A 19577-nucleotide genomic window follows, 5' to 3' on the forward strand; every position below is an offset into this window, starting at 1 on the left:
TTCAAGGCTCGCGGGAGCAGGGCCTTCATGTCTGGTAATTAATGTTGTTTTTTGAATGTTGTATTAAAATAGTAGCTTCGATCTTGGAAGTAAGAAGCCAAGTATTTTAGGACTGAATGTTAGCGTTCGTTTTGTATTATTGTTCTTGTACCATTTGTTTAAAGTTGTCATGTAACTAAAAGAATGAAAAAAGATGTTGGATTTCCAGTATTTGTGGCTCAGAGGATTTTGGCCTAAATAAACACACTTCCAACCAGTTTAGAAGCTGCATTTTTCTCTGTTTTTGTCGAGGCATAAAATACATATGAAATCAATAAGAGCACGAATCTTAATTGTACAGTTCAATGAATTTTTACATACTTATTACCCTGTGGAACCACCAGATATATCAAATTATAACCATAGAACATTTCCATCATCCTGTTTTCCTGTGCTTCTTCCATGTCAGTTATATCCTTGTTTTCCCATCTGTATTCTAACTTCTCTTATCTGCTTTTAGATTTCTGTGTTTTGAGCTTCATGTTAATGGAATCACATAGTATTCTCAGCATATTGTTTGTGGGACACACCCATGCTATTTCATGGTATTGTATTATTACTGTGTAATAGTCTATTGAATAATATGTGACTACTCTTCAGTTGATGGACATTTATGTTCCCAATTTTTGTATATGATGTGTTTTGGATATTAAGAATACTGTGGGCCTGGCGTGGTGGCTCAGGCCTTTTATCCCAGCGCTTGGGGAGGCCGAGGCAGGTGGATCACTTGGTCAGGAGTTCGAGACCAGCCTGGCAAACATGGTGAAACCGCATCTCTACTAAAAATACAAAAATTAGCCAGGCGTGGTGGCGGGCGCCTGTAAGCCCAGCTACTTGGGAGGCTGAGGCGGGAGGTGGAGGTTGCAGTGAGCCGAGATCGTGCCACTGCACTCCAGCCTGGACGACAGAGCCTGACTCGGTCTCAAAAAGAAAAAAAAAAAAAAAAGAGTACTGTGGACATTCTTGTAAATTAAATGTCTTGGTGAGCATCTGTATGCATTTCTGTCAGCTATAGAATGACTGAGTCATGGCATAAGCAGAAAATTACCAACATGGAGTCATTACCAACCATACCATTACCAACCAAAGGCAGAAAATTTAACCAACATGGAGTCATCTTTTTTTTAATGTAATAGAATTTGTTATTTTAACTAATATAACATTCAAGGTTGGTTTAAAAAAAGCATAACTATTATGAGTTCAAGACGTAAGTGATTCATTCATTACCATGTTATTATTTACCCTTTGAATTGCACATTTATGGCTGTCTTCTGTCGGACTGTCATTGTTTGTTTAACTGTTAGACAAGTCTGTTAGAGCTGGTGAGGATCTGACTCTGAAGTTTAGCATAACATTTACTTAAGAACTGTATTACTCAAGTTAGTGGTTTTTTAGAGGAAATGAAATACCAAAAGGATATGACTGAAAGTGGATTGAAGAATCATGGGACTGCAAGTCAAAGAACTTACATTGTTATTGTCATGCTACACAAGCACTAGGTATAAGTGTAAAATTGAATTATAGGGCTAGTTACAAATGTGAATTCACAGCAGGAGTACAGTGATTTTCATATGGACTGAGATACTACTAGCACATTTATAATGTGAACACACAACAAAAATCACTAAACATTTGTGGGAAATCGGTAGCATCTAAGAGAAGCTTCAGACCAAACAAATACAGAACTAGGCACTGAAGCAGTGGAGCTAATGTAAGACAAAAGAAAGCTTTAAAGTAAGTATTAGTATCTTCAAATTTGTTAAGGTATTATGCCTACTGAACACATACAGGCTGCCATGAAAAAAAGCAATTGATTCTTGAATATTTAAACATGGAAAGTAGGAAAGGGCCAGGTGTGGTGGCTCATGCCTGTAATTCCAACACTTTGGAAGGCCGAGGATCTCTGGATTCCAGGAGTTTGAGAGCCTAGGCAACATAATGAGACCCTGTCTCTACAAATAATTTTTTTTTTTTGAGATGGAGTCTGGCTCTGTTGCCCAGGCTGGAGTGCAGTGGCGCCATCTCGGCTTACTGCGAGCTCCACCTCCCAGGTTCACGCCATTCTCCTGCCTCAGCCTCCCAAGTAGCTGGGACTACAGGCGCCCGCCACCATGCCCGGCTAATTTTTGTATTTTTAGTAGAGACGGGGTTTCACCATGTTAGCCAGGATAGTCTTGATCTCCTGACCTCATGATCCACCTGCCTCAGCCTCCCAAAGTGTTGGGATTACAGGCGTGAGCCACCGCACCTGGCCACAAATCATTTTTAAAATTAGCAGTATGGTAGTGCACACCTGTCGTCCCAGCTGTTCAGGTAGTGGAGGCTGCCACTGCACTTCAGCCTGGCTGACAGTGAAACTGTCTCAAAAAAAAAAAAAAAAAAAAAAAAGTGGGAAAGACTAGCCATGACATGCAAAGTAGATCTAGAAGAGTCAATATACATCTAATAGGAGTTCCAGGAGGCATTAGAAATAGGAAAAGAAGAAATAACCACAGAGATAACAGAGATCCCTAAGGTAGGAGTGTCCAGGCACAGTCTTGGGCAGCCTGAGCCAGGGAGAAATAAGTATCAGAGGACAAAGGACTGGCAAATATAGATCAACCCTTCCCTCTCTGGTCTGTTTCTTTGTCTGTACAGTGGAGACGAACAAGAAGTATGCCTTTTCTGAGAGCTTATGGAAAGATGTGTTAGGTTTGCTGACTGTTCCCCACTCTTCTTCCCTACCAGCTCACAGAAGGGATTGGGGTTGTGTGCCCTTATATGTTGTTTAACCTTTTTATCACATGTATTTATTTTGTGAAATTTTTAAAGTGTAAAAATTTTTTAGAAGTTAAAGCAGGGGTTGCCAGTATGGCTGGCTGCCTGTTTTAGTATAGCCTGTGATCTAAGACTGGCTTTTACACTTTTTATTTTTTTTATTTTGTATTTATTTATTTGTTTATTTATTTATTTATTTTTGAGACAGAGTCTCACTCTGTTGCCCAGGCTGGAGTGCAGTGGCGTGATCTTGGCTCACTGCAACCTCTGTTTCCTGGGTTCAAGTGATTCTCCTGCCTCAGCTTCCTGAGTAGCTGGGATTACAGGTGCATGCCACCATGCCCGGCTAATTTTTAGTAGCGACGGGGTTTCACCGTGTTCCTCAGGCTGGTCTTGAACTCCTGACCTCGTGATCTGCCTGCCTCAGCCTCCCAAAGTGCTGGGATTACACGCGTGAGCCACCGTGCCCAGCCCTATACTTTCTAATGCTTTGGGGAGAAAAAGAAAATAATGCTTCATGACCCATGAAAATTATATGAAGTTCAAATTTCAGTGTCCCTTGGAACACAACTATACTCATTCACTTACATATCGTCTGTGACTGCTTTTGTGCTGCAAAGGCAGAATCAACTGGTTGTGACATTTACTGTCTGACCTAAAATATTTGCTGATTCCTGGTTTAGAGGTCAGAAATGGACTTATGCATATATAGGAATTTTGCTAATGATAAAGATGGCATTTCAAACTAGTGACGAGCATGGATTGCATGGTAAGTGGCAAGAATTAGCTATCTATTTGAGGGAAAAATTACTTTTATTAGGATTACTTCAGGTAGGGAAGCTAAAATCAAGAAATAGGAAAAGATTGATAGATTTGAGTCTATTACCACCACCACCACCACCAACAAAACTTTGCTTAATAGGAAATAATATCTAACACTTACTGAGCACTTATGCTTGTCATGTTTTACTTGAATAAGTGTTATAATTATACTCTAAGGTAGGTTCTGTAATTATTCCCACTTAACAGAGGAGGAAACTGAAGTTTACATATATTATGGAATTTGTCTGTAATGAAGAGTAGAAAACCATGTTGCAGATCTTTGAATTCAGGCCATCTGGCTCCCAAGCCTATTGTGGACAAGACAAACTGAGAAAAAATATTTGCAACATGGTAACACCATTTTGTAGGTATTGTCTACATCAGCACATAAAGATGTACCTAATTCCTTTAAAATATTCTGTTGTATAAATGTCTTCAGTTAATTTAACCTTTCCTCTATTGATGAACATTAAGTTGCTTATAATTTTATTTTGCTGTTACGTGTAACACTGATAAACATCCTATGTGTGTGACTTTATATAGTAGTATGGATACCTCTGTAGTATAGAATCAGGAAAGTGGAATTGTGAATTGCTGGATTAAACGGCCTGTGCATTTAAATCAAGTTTGCTCTCCAAAAATGTGTGTGTGTGTGTGTGTGTGTGGAATCATAATAAAGGAATCATAATATCTTGGAAGGAACATTGACTGTTCAGGCAAAACTGCCTCATTTTTGAGAGGAGGCCCTGAGAGGTGAAGTGTTATGCCCAAGATTACATAGCTATTAAGTAGCTGTTACACTTGACTCTTTAACTGGTTTTTGCTGTGCCACAGTTTGGCACATTTTTCTCCTTTGTCTTGCTGAAATCCAGGTACCATGATTATAGTTTTCTCCAGAAACACGCTGTTAAAAGCATCCATTTGATATTACTTGTCCTTGGTACTCAGCACAGTGCCTGACACACAGTAGGTAATCAAGTATTTGTTGAAAAAGTGCTGCTTTCAGATGATCGGTACTTACAGACCACTTATTCAATAACATGTTGACAACCCATGCATCACTGTAATACTTATCAAGTAATCAAGAACTTATCAAGAAATGAAACGTTCTGATCTCCTCCTTCCTAGATATTTACACTTCATAATGCTTTAGTTTTCTGACTGGTTATGTTTTCCAAATAATTGTGTGGCTTTGTTTTTGCTTTGTAAAAAATGAACTCAAAATTATAAATTTAGTTTTTGAAAACCTTAATGAGAAATTGTTCTGTGCAGAAAATTTAGGAAGATTATACAGAATATGTTTTATAATACACTCAAATGGATTATATCTTTCAGAGGGCAGTAGATTAGTCTTCCAAGTTAGCTTGACATACTGCATGCAATGTACATGTCCTGGAAATGATGCATAACATTTGTGTTCATAGTACCAAAAATTGTGTATAATCAAGATTGAGTAAAAATTCCTTAAGGGTCTTATTATTATGTAAGGGACCAGTGCTATAGCATTAACTATCTTTAACACTTCTGTTGTCTCCAAGTCACAAGGCAAGGAGAAAAGATATGGTAAGACCTTTAAAGGAATATGTAAATATGTAGTACTCTATTTTTGGGGAGATGAGGGGCTTAGTTTTGTTTTTTAAATGCAAATTCATAATCAACAAATCTTTATACTTCAGTAAACAAACTGGAGGGGTTTTTTTTGTTGTTGTTTTACAAATGCCTTTTTGGCACTACTACTGAATCTGACTTGGCTTTATTTTTTAAACAGCTTCATTGAGGTATAATTGACATAAAATAAACCACACATATTTAAAGTGTGCAATTTGATAAGTTTTAACATATGTATACACCTGTGAAATCATCACTGCAACCAAAGTAATGAGCAAATCCATTACTCCCAAAAGTTTTTTCATCCCTTTTTATAATTCCTTCCTGGTACCACCTCCCACAGGCAATCATTGACTGATTTACTTTCAGTTAACTACAAATTACCTTGCATTTTCTAAAATTTTATATAAATAGAATCATATAGTAAGTACTTCTGTTGCCTGGCTCCTATTACTCAGAGTAATTGTTGATATTTATCCATGGTGAAGCATGTGTCAGAGTTTATTCCTTTTTATTGCTAAGCAGTGTTCCATTGTGTATCTGTTTTACTACAGTTTGTCCATTCACCTGTTGGTGGACCCTGGGTTGTTTCTGGTTTTGGGCTCTACACATAGAAGCTGCTATGAACATTTGTGTACAGGTTTTGGTATTGTTAAAGTATAAACTGAGGCAGAATAAAATTTTAAAGAGTTTTGTCTGAGCAAACAGCAATTCATGAATCAGACAGCAACAAATCAAAAGTGATTTGGGACTCCACCAAAGGAATGCAAGCGGAAGACTTCTATAGGATGAACAAGGAAGCAAGGCAAAGAAAATATTTGATTAATTATATTTATATCGTTGCCTTGTTTAGTCCATCCTATTGGAAAGTCCCTAGTTATGTAAGTTAGTTGATGGCTTCTAATTGGCGTAGCCTAAGTTTGTTTGTTTCTTTTTTTTTTTTTTTAAGAGACAGGGCTAGAGTGCTTTGGTGCGATCGTAGCTCACTGCAGCTTTGAACTCCTGGGCTCAAGTGATCCTCCCACCTCAGCCTCTCAAGTAACCAGGACAACATGAACTACAGACATGCACCGCCACGCCTGGCTAATTTTTTAATTTCTTATAGAGGCAAGGTCTCGCTAGCTATATTGCCCAGGCTGATCTCAAATTCTGGCCTCAAGTGATCCTCCTGCTTCAACCTCCCAAGGTGCTTACAGGCATGAGCCACCATGCCCAGCCTGATTTTTCTTTAATATAAGCACAGACAAAAAATAACCAAAGTTTACATTTGCAAACAGCCCAAATTAAGTTTTGCTTCTATTGCTTATATTTGCAAGGTCAAGGTTGTTTTAATGGCTTAACTGGCTTTGTCCAGGGGATTTACAGACCTGGTCTCCATCTTATTTTAATAGTATGAATATGTGCTTTCATTTCTTTTAGGTAAATATCTAGGAATGGAATGGCTGGATCACATGAGTAGGCTTACTCACTTATTAAGAAACTTGGCCTGGACTACATAGCAAGACTCTCTCTCTAAAAAAATATATTTTTTTAATTAGCCAAGTGTATTAGTCAGGGTTCTCTAGAGGGACAGAACTAAGAGGATATATGTATATATGAAAGGGAGTTTATTAAGGAGAATTGACTCACACCATCACAAGGTGACGTCCCATGGTAGGTCATCAGCAAGTTGAGGAGCAAGGAAGCCAGTGGTGGATCAGTCCGAGTCCCAAAAGTAGGGAAGCTAACAGTGCAGCCTTCAGTCTGTGCAGCCAAAGGCCCAAGAGCCCCTGGAAAACCACTGGTGTAAGTCCAAGAGTCCAAAAGCTAAAGAACTTGGAGTCTGATGTTCTAGGGCAGGAAGCATCCAGCATGGGAGAAAGATGAAGTCCATAAGACTCAGCAAGTCAGCCCTTCCATCTTCTCCTGCCTCCTTTATTCTACCCCCGCTGGCAGCTGATTAGATGGTGCCCAACCAGATTGAGTGTGGGTCTACCCCTCCCAGTCCACTGACTCAAATGTTAATTTCCTTTGGCAACACCCTCACAGACACACCCATGAACAATACTTTGTATCCTTCAGTTCAGTCAAGTTGACACTCAATATTAGCCATCCCACCAGGTGTAGTGGCTCCCACTTGTAGCCCCAGATACTCGGGAAGCTGAGGCAGGAGGATCACTTGAGCCCAGGAGTTAGGCTGCATTGAGCTATAATATGATAGAGGCACTGCGCTACAGCTCTGGTAACAGAGCAAGATCCTGTCTTTTTTTTTTAATAAGAAAATAATCTAACTTGTTAAGTTCATAACTTATTAACAAAACTATTTTATATTCCCATCAGCAGTGTATGAAAGTTCTAGTCCTTCCACGTTAACAACACTTGGTATGGTCATTCTTTTTAATGTTAGCCATTCTATTTTTAGCCTTTCTGTGTCTTATTATGGTTTGATTTGCATTTCCCTAATGACTAACAATGTTGAGCATCTTTTTCAAGTGTTTATTTGAAGGGTTCAGGCCTTTCCCCACATTTTAATTGAGTTGTGTTTGTTATTATTTCATTTTGATCATTTTAAAATATATTCTTGGTACAAGTCCTTTATAAGACGCATGCTTTGCCCATATTTTCTCCAGGTCCATCACTTGTCTTCTCATTCTCTTAACAATGTCTTTGAAAGAGCACAGATTGCTAATTTTGATGAAATTCAATTTATCATTTATGCTATTGAATATCATATCTAAGAAATCTTTGCCTAACTCAGAGTGACAAAGATTTTATCCTATGCTTGCTTTTGGTTTTTTTCCATTTAGGTCTATGATTCACCTTGAATTACATGCTAGTGGATGTGGAGTGGTATCTAATTGTGCTTTTGATTTGCATTTCCTTTTTGGCTAATGGTGTTGAGCATCTTTTCATGTATTTATATAGGCCATTTATATATCTTCTTTAGAGAAATGTCTGTTCAGATCTTTTGCTTGTCGAGTTAGCTTGTCGAGTTATCTTTTTTTTTTTTTTCTTTTTAAAGTAAGACAGACAAATGATTTACAAATGTTCTCTAATTGTATGGGTTATTTCTTCACTTTCTTGATGATGTCCTTTGCAACACAAGTTTTTTTATTTTGATGAGGTCCAGTTAATATTTGTTTTGTCTTTGGTGTCATATCTAAGAAGCTGTTGCCTGATCCAAGGTCACAAATATTTATACATAGGTTTTGTTCTAACAGTTTTCTAGTTTTGACTCTTACATTCAGATATTTGACCCATTTTGAGATAATTTTTGAATGTGGTGTGAAGTAGGAGTCTAGTTTCATTCTTTTGCCTGTAAATATCCAGTTGTCCCAGTACTATTTATTGAAAAAACTATTCTTTCTCCGATTGAACTGCCTTGCTACTCTTGTTGAAAATCAACTAACCATAAATGTGACGATTTATTTTTGGGCTTTAAGTTCCATTCCATTGACTATATGTCTATTTTTATGCCATACCACATTGTCTTAATTACCTGGGGCTCTGTAGTAATTTTTGGAATTGGGAAGTGTTTTCCTCCAATTTCATTTTTCTTGTTCAATATTATTTGGGTTATTCTGGGTTTCTTGAATTTGTATAAATTTTAAGATCAGCTTGCCAATTTCTGCAAGAAGTCCACTGGGATTCTTGAAGAGGATTGTGTTTAGTCTGTACATTAATTGGGGAATATTACCATTTTAGCAATATTAAGCCTTCCAATCATGAGTGTGGTGTCTTTCTGTTTATTTAAATCTTAACTTTCTTCCAACAATGTTTTGTAGTTTCTATGAATACAAGTCTTGCAGTTCTTTTGTTAACATTATTCCTATTTTATTCTTTTTGATGCCATATTGTATACAGGATTGTTTTTTTAATTTCATTTTCAGATTGCTTGTTGCTAATGTAGAGAAATACAATTGATTTTTGTATATCGATATTGTATCCTACAACTGGCTGAACTCATTTATTAGTTATAATAGATTTTTAGTGAATTCCTTAGGATTTTCTGCATACAGATCATATCATCTGCAAATAAAGATAGTTTTACTTCTTCCTTTTCAATCTGGATGCCTTTTATTTCATTTTCTTGCCTAATTGCCTTGGCTACAACCTCCTCTAGTACAATATAAATAGAAGTGACAAGAACAGACATCCTTGTCTTATTCCTGATCTTGGGGGAAGGCATGCAGTCTTTCATCATTAAATACAATGTTAGCTATGGGTTTTTTGTAGGTCCCTTTTCTTAGATTAGGAAGGTGTCTTCTAGTTTATTGAATGGTATTTGGTTTGGTTTGGTTTGGTTTTTTGAGATGGAGTCTCCCTTTGTCGCCCAGGCTGCAGTGCAGTGGCGTGATCTCGGCTCACTGCAACCTTCGCTTCCCAGGTCCATGTGATTCTCCTAACTCAGCCTCCTGAGTAGCTGGGACTGCAGGTGCATGCCACCACCACACCCGGCTAATTTTTTGTATTTTTAGTAGAGGCGGGGTTTCATTGTGCTAGCCAGGATGGTCTCTATCTCCTGACCTCGTGGGATCCGCCCACCTCGGCCTTCCAAAGTGCTGGAATTACAGGTGTGAGCCACCGCACCCAGCCCCTATTGAATGGTTTTTATTAGGAAATGGTGTTGGATTTTGTCAAATGCTTTTTCCATGTCTGTTGAGATGATCAAGTGAATTTTGTCTTCTATTGATATGGTATATTGCATTAATTGATTTTCAGATGTTAAACCAACCTTGCAGTCCTGGGATAAATCTTATTTGGCCATGATGTATGATTCCTCTTATATATTGCTGGGTTCGTTTTGCTAGTATTTTGTTGAGGATTTTTGTATTTATATTCATATAGGATATTGGCCTATGGTTTTCTTTTAATGTCTGGATTTGGTAGCAGGATGATACTGACCTTATAGAATGCTTCCTCTTCTATTTTTTGGAAGAGTCTGTGAAGATAATTCTTATTTAATAATAATAATTCTTATTTAAATGTTTGCTAGGCTGGGCGTGGTAGCTCACGCCTGTGATCCCAGCACTTTTCGAGGCTGAGGCGGGTGGATCACCTGAGGTCGAGAGTTCAAGACCAGCCTGACCAACATGGAGAAACCCCATCTCTACTAAAAATACAGAATTAGCCAGGCGTGGTGGTGCATGCCTGTAATCCCAGCTACTCGGCAAGCTGAGGCAGGAGAATCCCTTGAACGTGGGAGGCGGAGGTTGCGGTGAGCTGAGATCGCGCCATTGCACTCCAGCCTGGGCAACAAGAGCGAAACTCTGTCTCAAAAAAATAATAGTAATAATAAATAAATGTTTGTACATTCCACCAGTGAAGCCTCTTGGCCTGGACTTTTCATTGTGGGTAGTTTTTTTATTATTATTAATTCAATCTTTTGTCATATAAGTCTATTCATATCTGGTATTTCTTCTTAAATCAGTTTTGTTAGTTTCTATCTTTCTAGGATTTTGTCCATTTTATTCAGTTATCTTTTGAAGAGATTTAGATAATAATGAGCAAAAATCTTAGTTACCAATGTCGTTAACATTAATGATGTTTTTCATTGCTTTGTATAAATCCATATTCCTTTCTGGTATTATGTTCCTCTGCCTAAAAGACTTACAGTACAGGTATGATGGTGATGAATTCCTTTAGCTTTTTATGTAGAGAAAGTATTTTGCCTTTTTCAAAGATAATTTTTCTGGGTATAGAATTGTAGGCTGGCATATTTTTCTTTTTAGTTCTTTAAAGATCATTGTTCCACTGTCTAATTACTTTCAGTTTTCAAAGAGTAATCTGTCATTATTATCTTTTGTTCCTTGTATGTGATGTGCATTTTTCATGTGGCCAGTTTAAAGATTTTCTCTTTACATTGGATTTGAGCAATTTGATTATCATGTACCTTGCTATAATTTTCTTTATGGCTATTTGGGATTGGTTGAGCTTCTTATGTGTGTTTATAGTTTCCATCAAATTTGGGACATTTTCAGCCTTATTTGTTTAAGTATTTCTCCTGACTCCTTCCCCCTTCTTTGGGGGACTCCAGTTACATGTATATTAGGCTGTTTGAAGTTGTCACAGAGCTTATTAATGCTTTGTTTATATTTTTGATTCTTTTTTCTTTCTGTATGTTGCATAGTTTCTGTTGCTACATCTCTAGTTTACTAATATTTTCTTCTAAAATATCTAATCTGCCATTAATCCCATTCAGTGTATTTTTCATCTCAGACACTGAAATTTTCATCTCCTGAAGTTTAACTTGGATCTCTTTTATGTCATTCATACCTCTACTTAAATTTTTGAACATAAACATCATTTTAAAAATACAGTTATGATAGCTGTTTTGGTGTCCTTTTTCTGCAGATTCCCACATCTGTCAGTTCTAATCATTGGTCAGTTTTAATTGTTGATTTTTTTCATTATGGATCATATTTTTTTATACCTGGTAATTTTTGTTGAGATGCCAGATATTGTGAATTTTATTTTGTTGAGTACTGGATATTTCTGTATTCTTATAAATATTCTTAAGGCTTGTTGTGCTATTACTTGGAAATAATGTGATCCTTTCAAGTCTTGCTTTTAAGATGTATTGGCAGGATTAGTGCCATGTTTAGTCTAGAGCTAATTATTTCCCACTACTGAGACAAGATTTTTTTGAGTGCTCTACGGAGTGCCCTGGGAATTTTGAGGTTTTCCAGTCTGTCTGTTGGGAACATGCACTAATCCTGGCCCTGTATGAATGCTGGGTTCTGTGTCCTCTAATTTTGTGTGTGGTCCTTTCCTTAGCCCGTTAGTTGCCTCATAAGCCTTTACTTATCAGTGCTCTGCCAAATACCCATGGGATATCCTATTCAGATTTCTGGAGTTCTCTCTGTGTGCAGCTGTATCCACTCTGGTACTATATGCTTTAATCCTAGATACCTTGGTCTCTTCAGACTATGAGCTGCATCCCATGAACTCAGGGAATCTGCTGGGCTCTGCTTAGGTTCCCCTCCTTGTGTGGCTCAGAAACTAAGGCAGTAAGCTGGCAACCACTTGTTTCTTGTTTCTCTGGGGATCACTGTCCTTTGTTACCTGATGTTAAATATCTTGAAAATCATTGTTTCATATTTTGGGTTTGTTGGCAGGAAAAGTTGTTTGTTTGTTTTTGGTTGTTTCAAGACAACCAAAGAGAGCAAATCTGAGAGTAAATCTGGCCCATTACTTCATCTTGGTTGTAAAAGGAAGTCAGTTTTTTAAGCAGTTTTAGAGAGTTAGAATTGATGGCTTGTAAGGTTTCTTTCAATCCTGAGATCTTTGGCTTCATATTACATACCTTTAACAGCTTATTTTCCCATCTTCACATTATCCTTTTCTCTCCTCAAAACACTTAACTATCTGCATTTGTGCTGAGAAGGCTTGTTGGGATTAACTCTGGGCTGTGAATGAACCGTATTCATGATACAAACACATTTCATAGAATGATGACAATCAAGATGTAACAACAGAAAAATGTTTTCTATAATATTCTTAATATATTTATATGATAGAACAGCTATAATGTAATCTTCTAGATTATGGCCAAAGAGTTTCTTTCGGGAACTAGGCAAATAAGATTTTAATTGAAATCTTTCATTTTTAATAACCACAGAATTATGCAACTAACATTTACATTCTGAAGTAATTACAGTATCCTTTCATTTTATTGGAAAATATTCAACTGTAATATTAAGTAGGATATCTCAAAACCTGTATTTCCCTTAAAGGGAAGAGGAAGAAAAATGACCTTAGCTTTAACACTGCCACTGATAATTTCCATTCTATTTTATTGAAAAGTAAACCTTCAGTAGTGACCTATTGTCTGAGTTATAGCTCATAGTCTAAAATACATTGTGTATATAAAGAAAACATATGAGGTACCATATTAATAAAAGATAGTGGTAGTTCTGTTACCCAGTTTCACTTCAGTTTTGAGTATAACATGCTTAAGTATGTATATCTTTATTAATTAAAGTATGTATATCTTTATTATACAAGATTATGTCTCCACATTTTCAGTTCTTTTTCCTAATAAATGGGCTAGTAATAGTTAAAACAGATACCGCTAGGTTTATCTTTTAAATAATGAAATTCAAGTGTTTTCTTATGCTAGGGATTATGGTTTTGAGGTATGGTTAAGTCCTGGAAATAATACTAGTTTTGTATTCTTATTTTTTGATTAGATGGTATTTCTTAAAGCCAACTATTTTTTTCTGTTTTTTTCTACATCACTCAAACAAGATTTATAATCAGTAAGAGAGATGCTGTAATAGTAAAAGACTCCCTTGGCCAGGCGCGGTGGCTAATCCCAGCACTCTGGGAGGCCGAGGCGGGCGGATCACGAGGTCAGGAGATGAGACCACGGTGAAACCCCGTCTCTACTAAAAATACAAAAATTAGCCCGGCGTGGTGGCCGGCGCTTGTAGTCCCAGCTACTCGGGAGGCTGAGGCAGGAGAATAGCGCGAACCCAGGAGGCGGAGCTTGCAGCGAGCCAAGATCGCGCCACTGCACTGCAGCCTGGGTGACAGAGCGAGACTCTGTCTCAAAAAAAAAAAAAAAAAAAAAAAAAAAAAGGACTCCCTTGTAGTGAATTAAATTTTTCAAGATACTTGGTTATCATTTCGTTTACTAAAATAATAAATGACTAAGGAGAGTTAAGACCATTATTTGTGGTATATTGGCCATAAGAAGTTTTCTTCTGTCCTATGTTTTATACAGGCATGTTACCAAAAAAAAAAAAAAAATACGCATTGCAGCATTTGCCACAGAAAGCATCCAGGTTTTTCTACTCATTAAAAAAGTGGCTAGGACTGATAACCTGTAGTGATCTTCCAGGTTTTGCTGCAGTGAGAAAACCATTACTGTTAAAAACCTGCTGTCATATCACATTATCCTTCTCAACAAGCACTTTGTTACAATGGAAGTTCTCTTTGCAGTGGAGGCCTCCTTGCCTCCCTTGTCCTAAGTTAAACCTCTATTTTTAGAGTTAAGAATCATTAAAGACATGGAAGAGTTCGCACAACTGGTTGTGGCATGAACGATAGCATGTAATTTTATAAATGTATAAATGGTTTTTGAATTTTTTTCTCTGCTGATAAGGATGATTAAATTCTTCATGTTTTTTCTTTATATAGACTCCAAACCTTTCTAGACTTGTAAGAAATCTGTTGATGCATAATACAGTGGAAAGAATTATGTGATCTAATGTGCAAATAATCTACTGGAGGACATTGGATATAAAAATGTTTTCTTAATGTGTTTTTCAGATGTCTGTGAGCTTTTGAAGTTGTTCTTTCCCCCACTTAATTTTAAGTCTCCTAGATTGGCTGAGCTGAGCTGTAGAAATTAATGAGGTAGAATGCTTGAGTTGAATAAACTGGAAGAAAATCTCTCTCTCCAGTAAACCGTTATTACTGTAACAGAAACAGTTTCTATAAACTCAGTTCCCAAATGGTCATAAGCTTTAGTTGGGAAATGGTGTGGTAATTGAAATACTATGTTAATAAAGAGTTATAGGCAATATAATTTTCAAATAATTAGAGAACAGTAGAATATATGTAATACAGACTATGCTGACGTAATTTTAATGTTTCTTTGATTCAAGTTATAGCTGTGTAGACATACTAGTTAAAAGTATTATACATAATTTATTGTTTTTTAAGGTATTTTAAAAAATTCTCCCAGGCCAGGCTCAGTGGCTCACACCTGTAATCCCAGCACTTTGGGAGGCCAAGACGGGCAGATCACCTGAGGTCAGGACCAGCCTGGCTAACATGGTGAAACCTTGTCTCTACTAAAAATACAAAAATTAGCTGGGAGTGGTAGGCAGATGCCTGTAGTCCCAGCTACTCAGGAAGCTGAGATGGAAGGATCACTTGAACCCAGGAGGCAGAGGTTGCAGTAAGCCAAGATTGTGCCACTGCGTTCCAGCCTGGGTGACAGAGTGAGACTCCATCTCAAAAAAAAAAAAAAAAAAATTCTCCTAGTATTTACTGAATATTCTAAATTATATTAGTACCTCTCATAGTTCTCTGCATGTAGTAGTCACGTAGCTAAGTTTACTGAAGCCACAAACAAATTTGATATCCTTAAGGGAACAAAATTCTGATTGATTCTGATCTGTGTCTTTCAGAAAAATCACTACCAATATAATGGATTTTATATATCCGATTGCTTTATTCTGGATATCATGGTAACAATACAGAAAGTATACATAATTTCCCATTTCTGCAAGTAGTCATGACTGCTGAAGAAAGAAAAACTTAAAGCTACAGCAGAATTATTTTATGGAAATTCTGATTTTGTTTTTAATTTTTGATAACTTTTTACTAAAGGTATGAACACACAAAGAGCTTATTTTGTTAGGCAAATACACATTAATAAGAATGCCTAGAAGAGGACTGATTCTTCACACCCGGACCCACTGGTTGCTGTTGGGCCTTGCTTTGCTCTGCAGTTTGGTATTATTTATGTACCTCCTGGAATGTGCCCCCCAGACTGATGGAAATGCATCTCTTCCTGGTGTTGTTGGGGAAAATTATGGTAAAGAGTATTATCAAGCCCTCCTACAGGAACAAGAAGAACATTATCAGACCAGGGCAACCAGTCTGAAACGCCAAATTGCCCAACTAAAACAAGAATTACAAGAAATGAGTGAGAAGATGAGGTCACTGCAAGAAAGAAGGAATGTAGGGGCTAATGGCATAGGCTATCAGAGCAACAAAGAGCAAGCACCTAGTGATCTTTTAGAGTTTCTTCATTCCCAAATTGACAAAGCTGAAGTTAGCATAGGGGCCAAACTACCCAGTGAGTATGGGGTCATTCCCTTTGAAAGTTTTACCTTAATGAAAGTATTTCAATTGGAAATGGGTCTCACTCGCCATCCTGAAGAAAAGCCAGTTAGAAAAGACAAACGAGATGAATTGGTGGAAGTTATTGAAGCGGGCTTGGAGGTCATTAATAATCCTGATGAAGATGATGAACAAGAAGATGAGGAGGGTCCCCTTGGAGAGAAACTGATATTTAATGAAAATGACTTCGTAGAAGGTAATGTGAAAAATATGTTGGTCAATATTATGTTAGTAAGACAAATGCTAGTATTGTATGCTGGTATTGTATTGTAGTATTGTATTGTAGACAAATGCTAGTATTGTATTGTAGACAAATGCTAGTAATATAAGTCAGTCATTATCCACAGTATTAAAACACTTAAAGTTTTTGCACTTCATTGCACCAAGAATTTTAAGTGGCCTTCTGGAAAAAGGTATGAGATCATAATAAAAATGGAGAATAAGGACTAGGGAAATAGAATAAAACAGCTCTTGTTGCATGTGTATGATTTATATTCCTCACTTACCTGATCTTGGTGTTCTTTTTTATGTTTTTAAAAATGTGTAAACTAAAACTCAAAACTTGAAAACCATTTGATAAAGGAAAGAAAAAATTAGTAGACTCTTAGCTATTTTTCGTATTGGAGGAAGGAGAAGCTCATGTCTGAACAAGGGGTTATACATAGTTTAAAAAGCACATTTGGCATTTGGAAAAGTAAGGAAATACCTGTTTTCCTAATACATATTTCAGAAAGGGTATGGAATTTTTATGTATCAAGATGGGATATGACTCAGAGGTTGAAGAACACTGCTATAAAATTTAAGATACTTATTGATTGATATTAACAGTAATAATTCTAGACCCCTACCCATCTCCTTTACACTCACTGCTAGACATTTAATTGCTGACTTAAACCATTTTAAAAATAAATGTTTCTTGAAAGTTCTCTTTGCTTGATTATATAAACTGTGTTATCACAGTGGTCCCCAGCCTTTTTGGCACCAGGGACTGGTTTCATGGGTGACAGTTTTTCCATGGGATGGTGAGGATGGTTTTAGGATGAAACTGTTCCACCTCAGATCATCTGGCATTAGTTAGATTCTCATAAAGAGCGTGCAGTGTAGATTCCTTGCATGTGCAGTTCACAACAGAGTTTGCTCTACTTTGAGAATCCAGTGCAGCCACTGATCCGACAGGAGGCGGAGCTCAGGCGGTAATGCTTGCCAGGCTCCCATCACTCACCTCTTGCTGTGCCGCCTAGTTCCCAACAGGCCACGGACCAGTAGCGGTCTGTGGCCTGGGGGTTAGGGACCCCTCGTATAGCACATGTAGACTTTTTGACTCCAAATCATCATGGCCATCACTTGCTGCACTGTAGCATTATTATAATACACTGAGGCCTTTGGAGGCCATCAGGGAGGGCATTATGCTTTGCAGTGGCATTGCAGCTGCCTTTCCTTGTGGCCTCCTCTTTTTTCTGCTGTCACTTCCTGCCATTTTTGATGGATTATTTTTCTCAAAACTCTTCTGATTTTTCTGCAAGCTCAGCTTTTTGTCTTCTCCCTGTATGTTTGTAGCTTATGGCAGAATTGGAAGCTGCGGAGGAAATAAGATAACTAAGTAACATGCGTAAAATGTCCTCACATCAGCTCTACCTAAAAAGAAAGGGAGCTGTGCCAGTTTTATATTCTGCAGCTCCTGCTTTTGTCTTATAACTCTCCTTGGATTCTGATACTTCAGGATTTTTCTCTAAATGGAACATACTCTGTTCCTCACTTTTCCTCTACTGTGCCACTGTCTGCCCACTGCAGGGAGAATAATTACTAATAATTAGTAATGACAACTAATTCCTATCCCTCTTCTAAACTTTAGCTCAGATATCACTTCTTCTGAGAAGTCATCTGCAACCTCAAGTCTAAGACAGCAGTACTTCTGTGTGCTCTTGTCACCTGTACATTCATACTGCTTGTCACAGTATGTGGCGTTGCCCATTTCCTGGTTTGTGCTTCCTACTAAAGTGTAAGCCTCAGGAGGGTTGGGACCAAGTCTATTTTATTCACCATTTTATACCCAGATATTTACTGAGTGACTCACACATCTGTAGGTCTAACCTTCTTCTCTCTCCTGAGCACCATACTTAAAAATCAGATTGCCACTGGGCGCAGTGGCTCACTCCTGTAATCCCAGCACTTTGGGAGGCCGAGGTGGGCAGATTATGAGGTCAAGAGATCAAGACCATCCTGGCCAACATAGTGAAACCCCGTCTCTACTAAAAATACAAAAATTAGCTGGGCGTGGTGACACACGCCTGTAGTCCCAGCTACTTGGGAGGCTGAGGCAGAAGAATTGCTTGAACCCGGGAGGTGGAGGTTGCAGTGAGCCAAGATTGCACCACTGCACTCCAGCCTGGTGACAGAGTGAGACTCTGTCTAAAAAAAAAAAAAAAATCAGATTGCCTCGTAGATGCGCATGCTTTTCTCTCAAAGGCATCTCAAATCACTGTGTTTAAATCTGTACCAATTTTTCTTTGACTTCACTCTAGTCAGTGATTTTATATGTATGTATGTATACACACACATATATATATATACAGATATATATATATCACATAGCACTATATTGTTATTATTTGTCTATTTTTCTGTCTCCTTCACTAGACTGGCCCTGTCCTCAAAATTGAGACCATGTGGCACTCTTTGTATCACATAACTGACACGAAGGCACTCGATTTCTTTTAGTTGACCTAAACCAATAGAAATTTTGGCTCTTGGGTCTAGATTTTAATATTGCTAGAAGTAATTTCTTTATTTATCATGATTACCATATTGATAGGCCCTAGTATTTTTAAAAAGTCATATGTAAAAAGGAACAATTGTCATTTGTAGTATATTTTATAGATTGAATAAAATAACAGAACAGTGAACTTTTTTTTTAACCTTTTTTTTTAAGCGAGTAATTGTTACTGTGCAGTGGGGATAAGTATTTTCACAAATAGGTAAAAATCCTGCAGGTCTAGTTTAATACCCTTTATGTTTAAGTGAGTAAAATCTGTCTTCCCATTGAATTTGTAAACTTTGACATGGAGACGTCTTTGTTCCTAACTCTTTCCTTTAGGTTATTATCGCACTGAGAGAGATAAGGGCACGCAGTATGAACTCTTTTTTAAGAAAGCAGACCTTACGGAATATAGACATGTGACCCTCTTCCGCCCTTTTGGACCTCTCATGAAAGTGAAGAGTGAGATGATTGACATCACTAGATCAATTATTAATATCATTGTGCCACTTGCTGAAAGAACTGAAGCATTTGTACAATTTATGCAGAACTTCAGGTAACTGTCAGGGCTTAATGATTAAGCTACATTCTCCTAAAAAAAATCACATTTTACTCAGATTTCCTTAATTTATCTTCACCGATTATAATTACTTAGAATAATTTTACAGGCTTTAGGGGAACTTTATTTTTTTATATTCTCTCTTTTTTTAAAGCATGTGTAGTATATTGTGTTATAGACAATTTGAACTATGAAATA

The 19577-nt window shown here is 37.3% G+C and overlaps 2 protein-coding genes across 9 annotated transcripts in view; both read left to right on the forward strand.

The window, feature by feature from the left end:
* RET (ret proto-oncogene) overlaps positions 1-14602 on the forward strand; it is a 76566-nt gene extending 61964 nt beyond the window's left edge. The window contains exon 21 of the mRNA XM_034930365.4: positions 10202-14602. The gene's annotated coding sequence lies outside the window, so the exon portion shown is untranslated. The remainder of the gene's footprint in view (positions 1-10201) is intronic.
* The window catches only part of CSGALNACT2 (chondroitin sulfate N-acetylgalactosaminyltransferase 2), a 47952-nt gene that overhangs the window by 769 nt on the left and 27606 nt on the right, over positions 1-19577 (forward strand). For all 8 annotated transcript variants that reach the window (XR_004664612.3, XR_004664613.3, XR_008619917.2 and 5 more), the window contains exons 2-3: positions 15348-16261; positions 19160-19376. Coding sequence is in view for 5 of the 8 variants with exons in the window: in XM_034930366.4 (XP_034786257.1) it covers positions 15601-16261; positions 19160-19376 (878 nt within the window). In the remaining 3 variants the exon portion in view is untranslated. The remainder of the gene's footprint in view (positions 1-15347; positions 16262-19159; positions 19377-19577) is intronic.

The sequence above is a fragment of the Pan paniscus genome, chromosome 8 (genome assembly GCF_029289425.2).
Source record: "Pan paniscus chromosome 8, NHGRI_mPanPan1-v2.0_pri, whole genome shotgun sequence".
Lineage (NCBI taxonomy): Eukaryota > Metazoa > Chordata > Mammalia > Primates > Hominidae > Pan > Pan paniscus.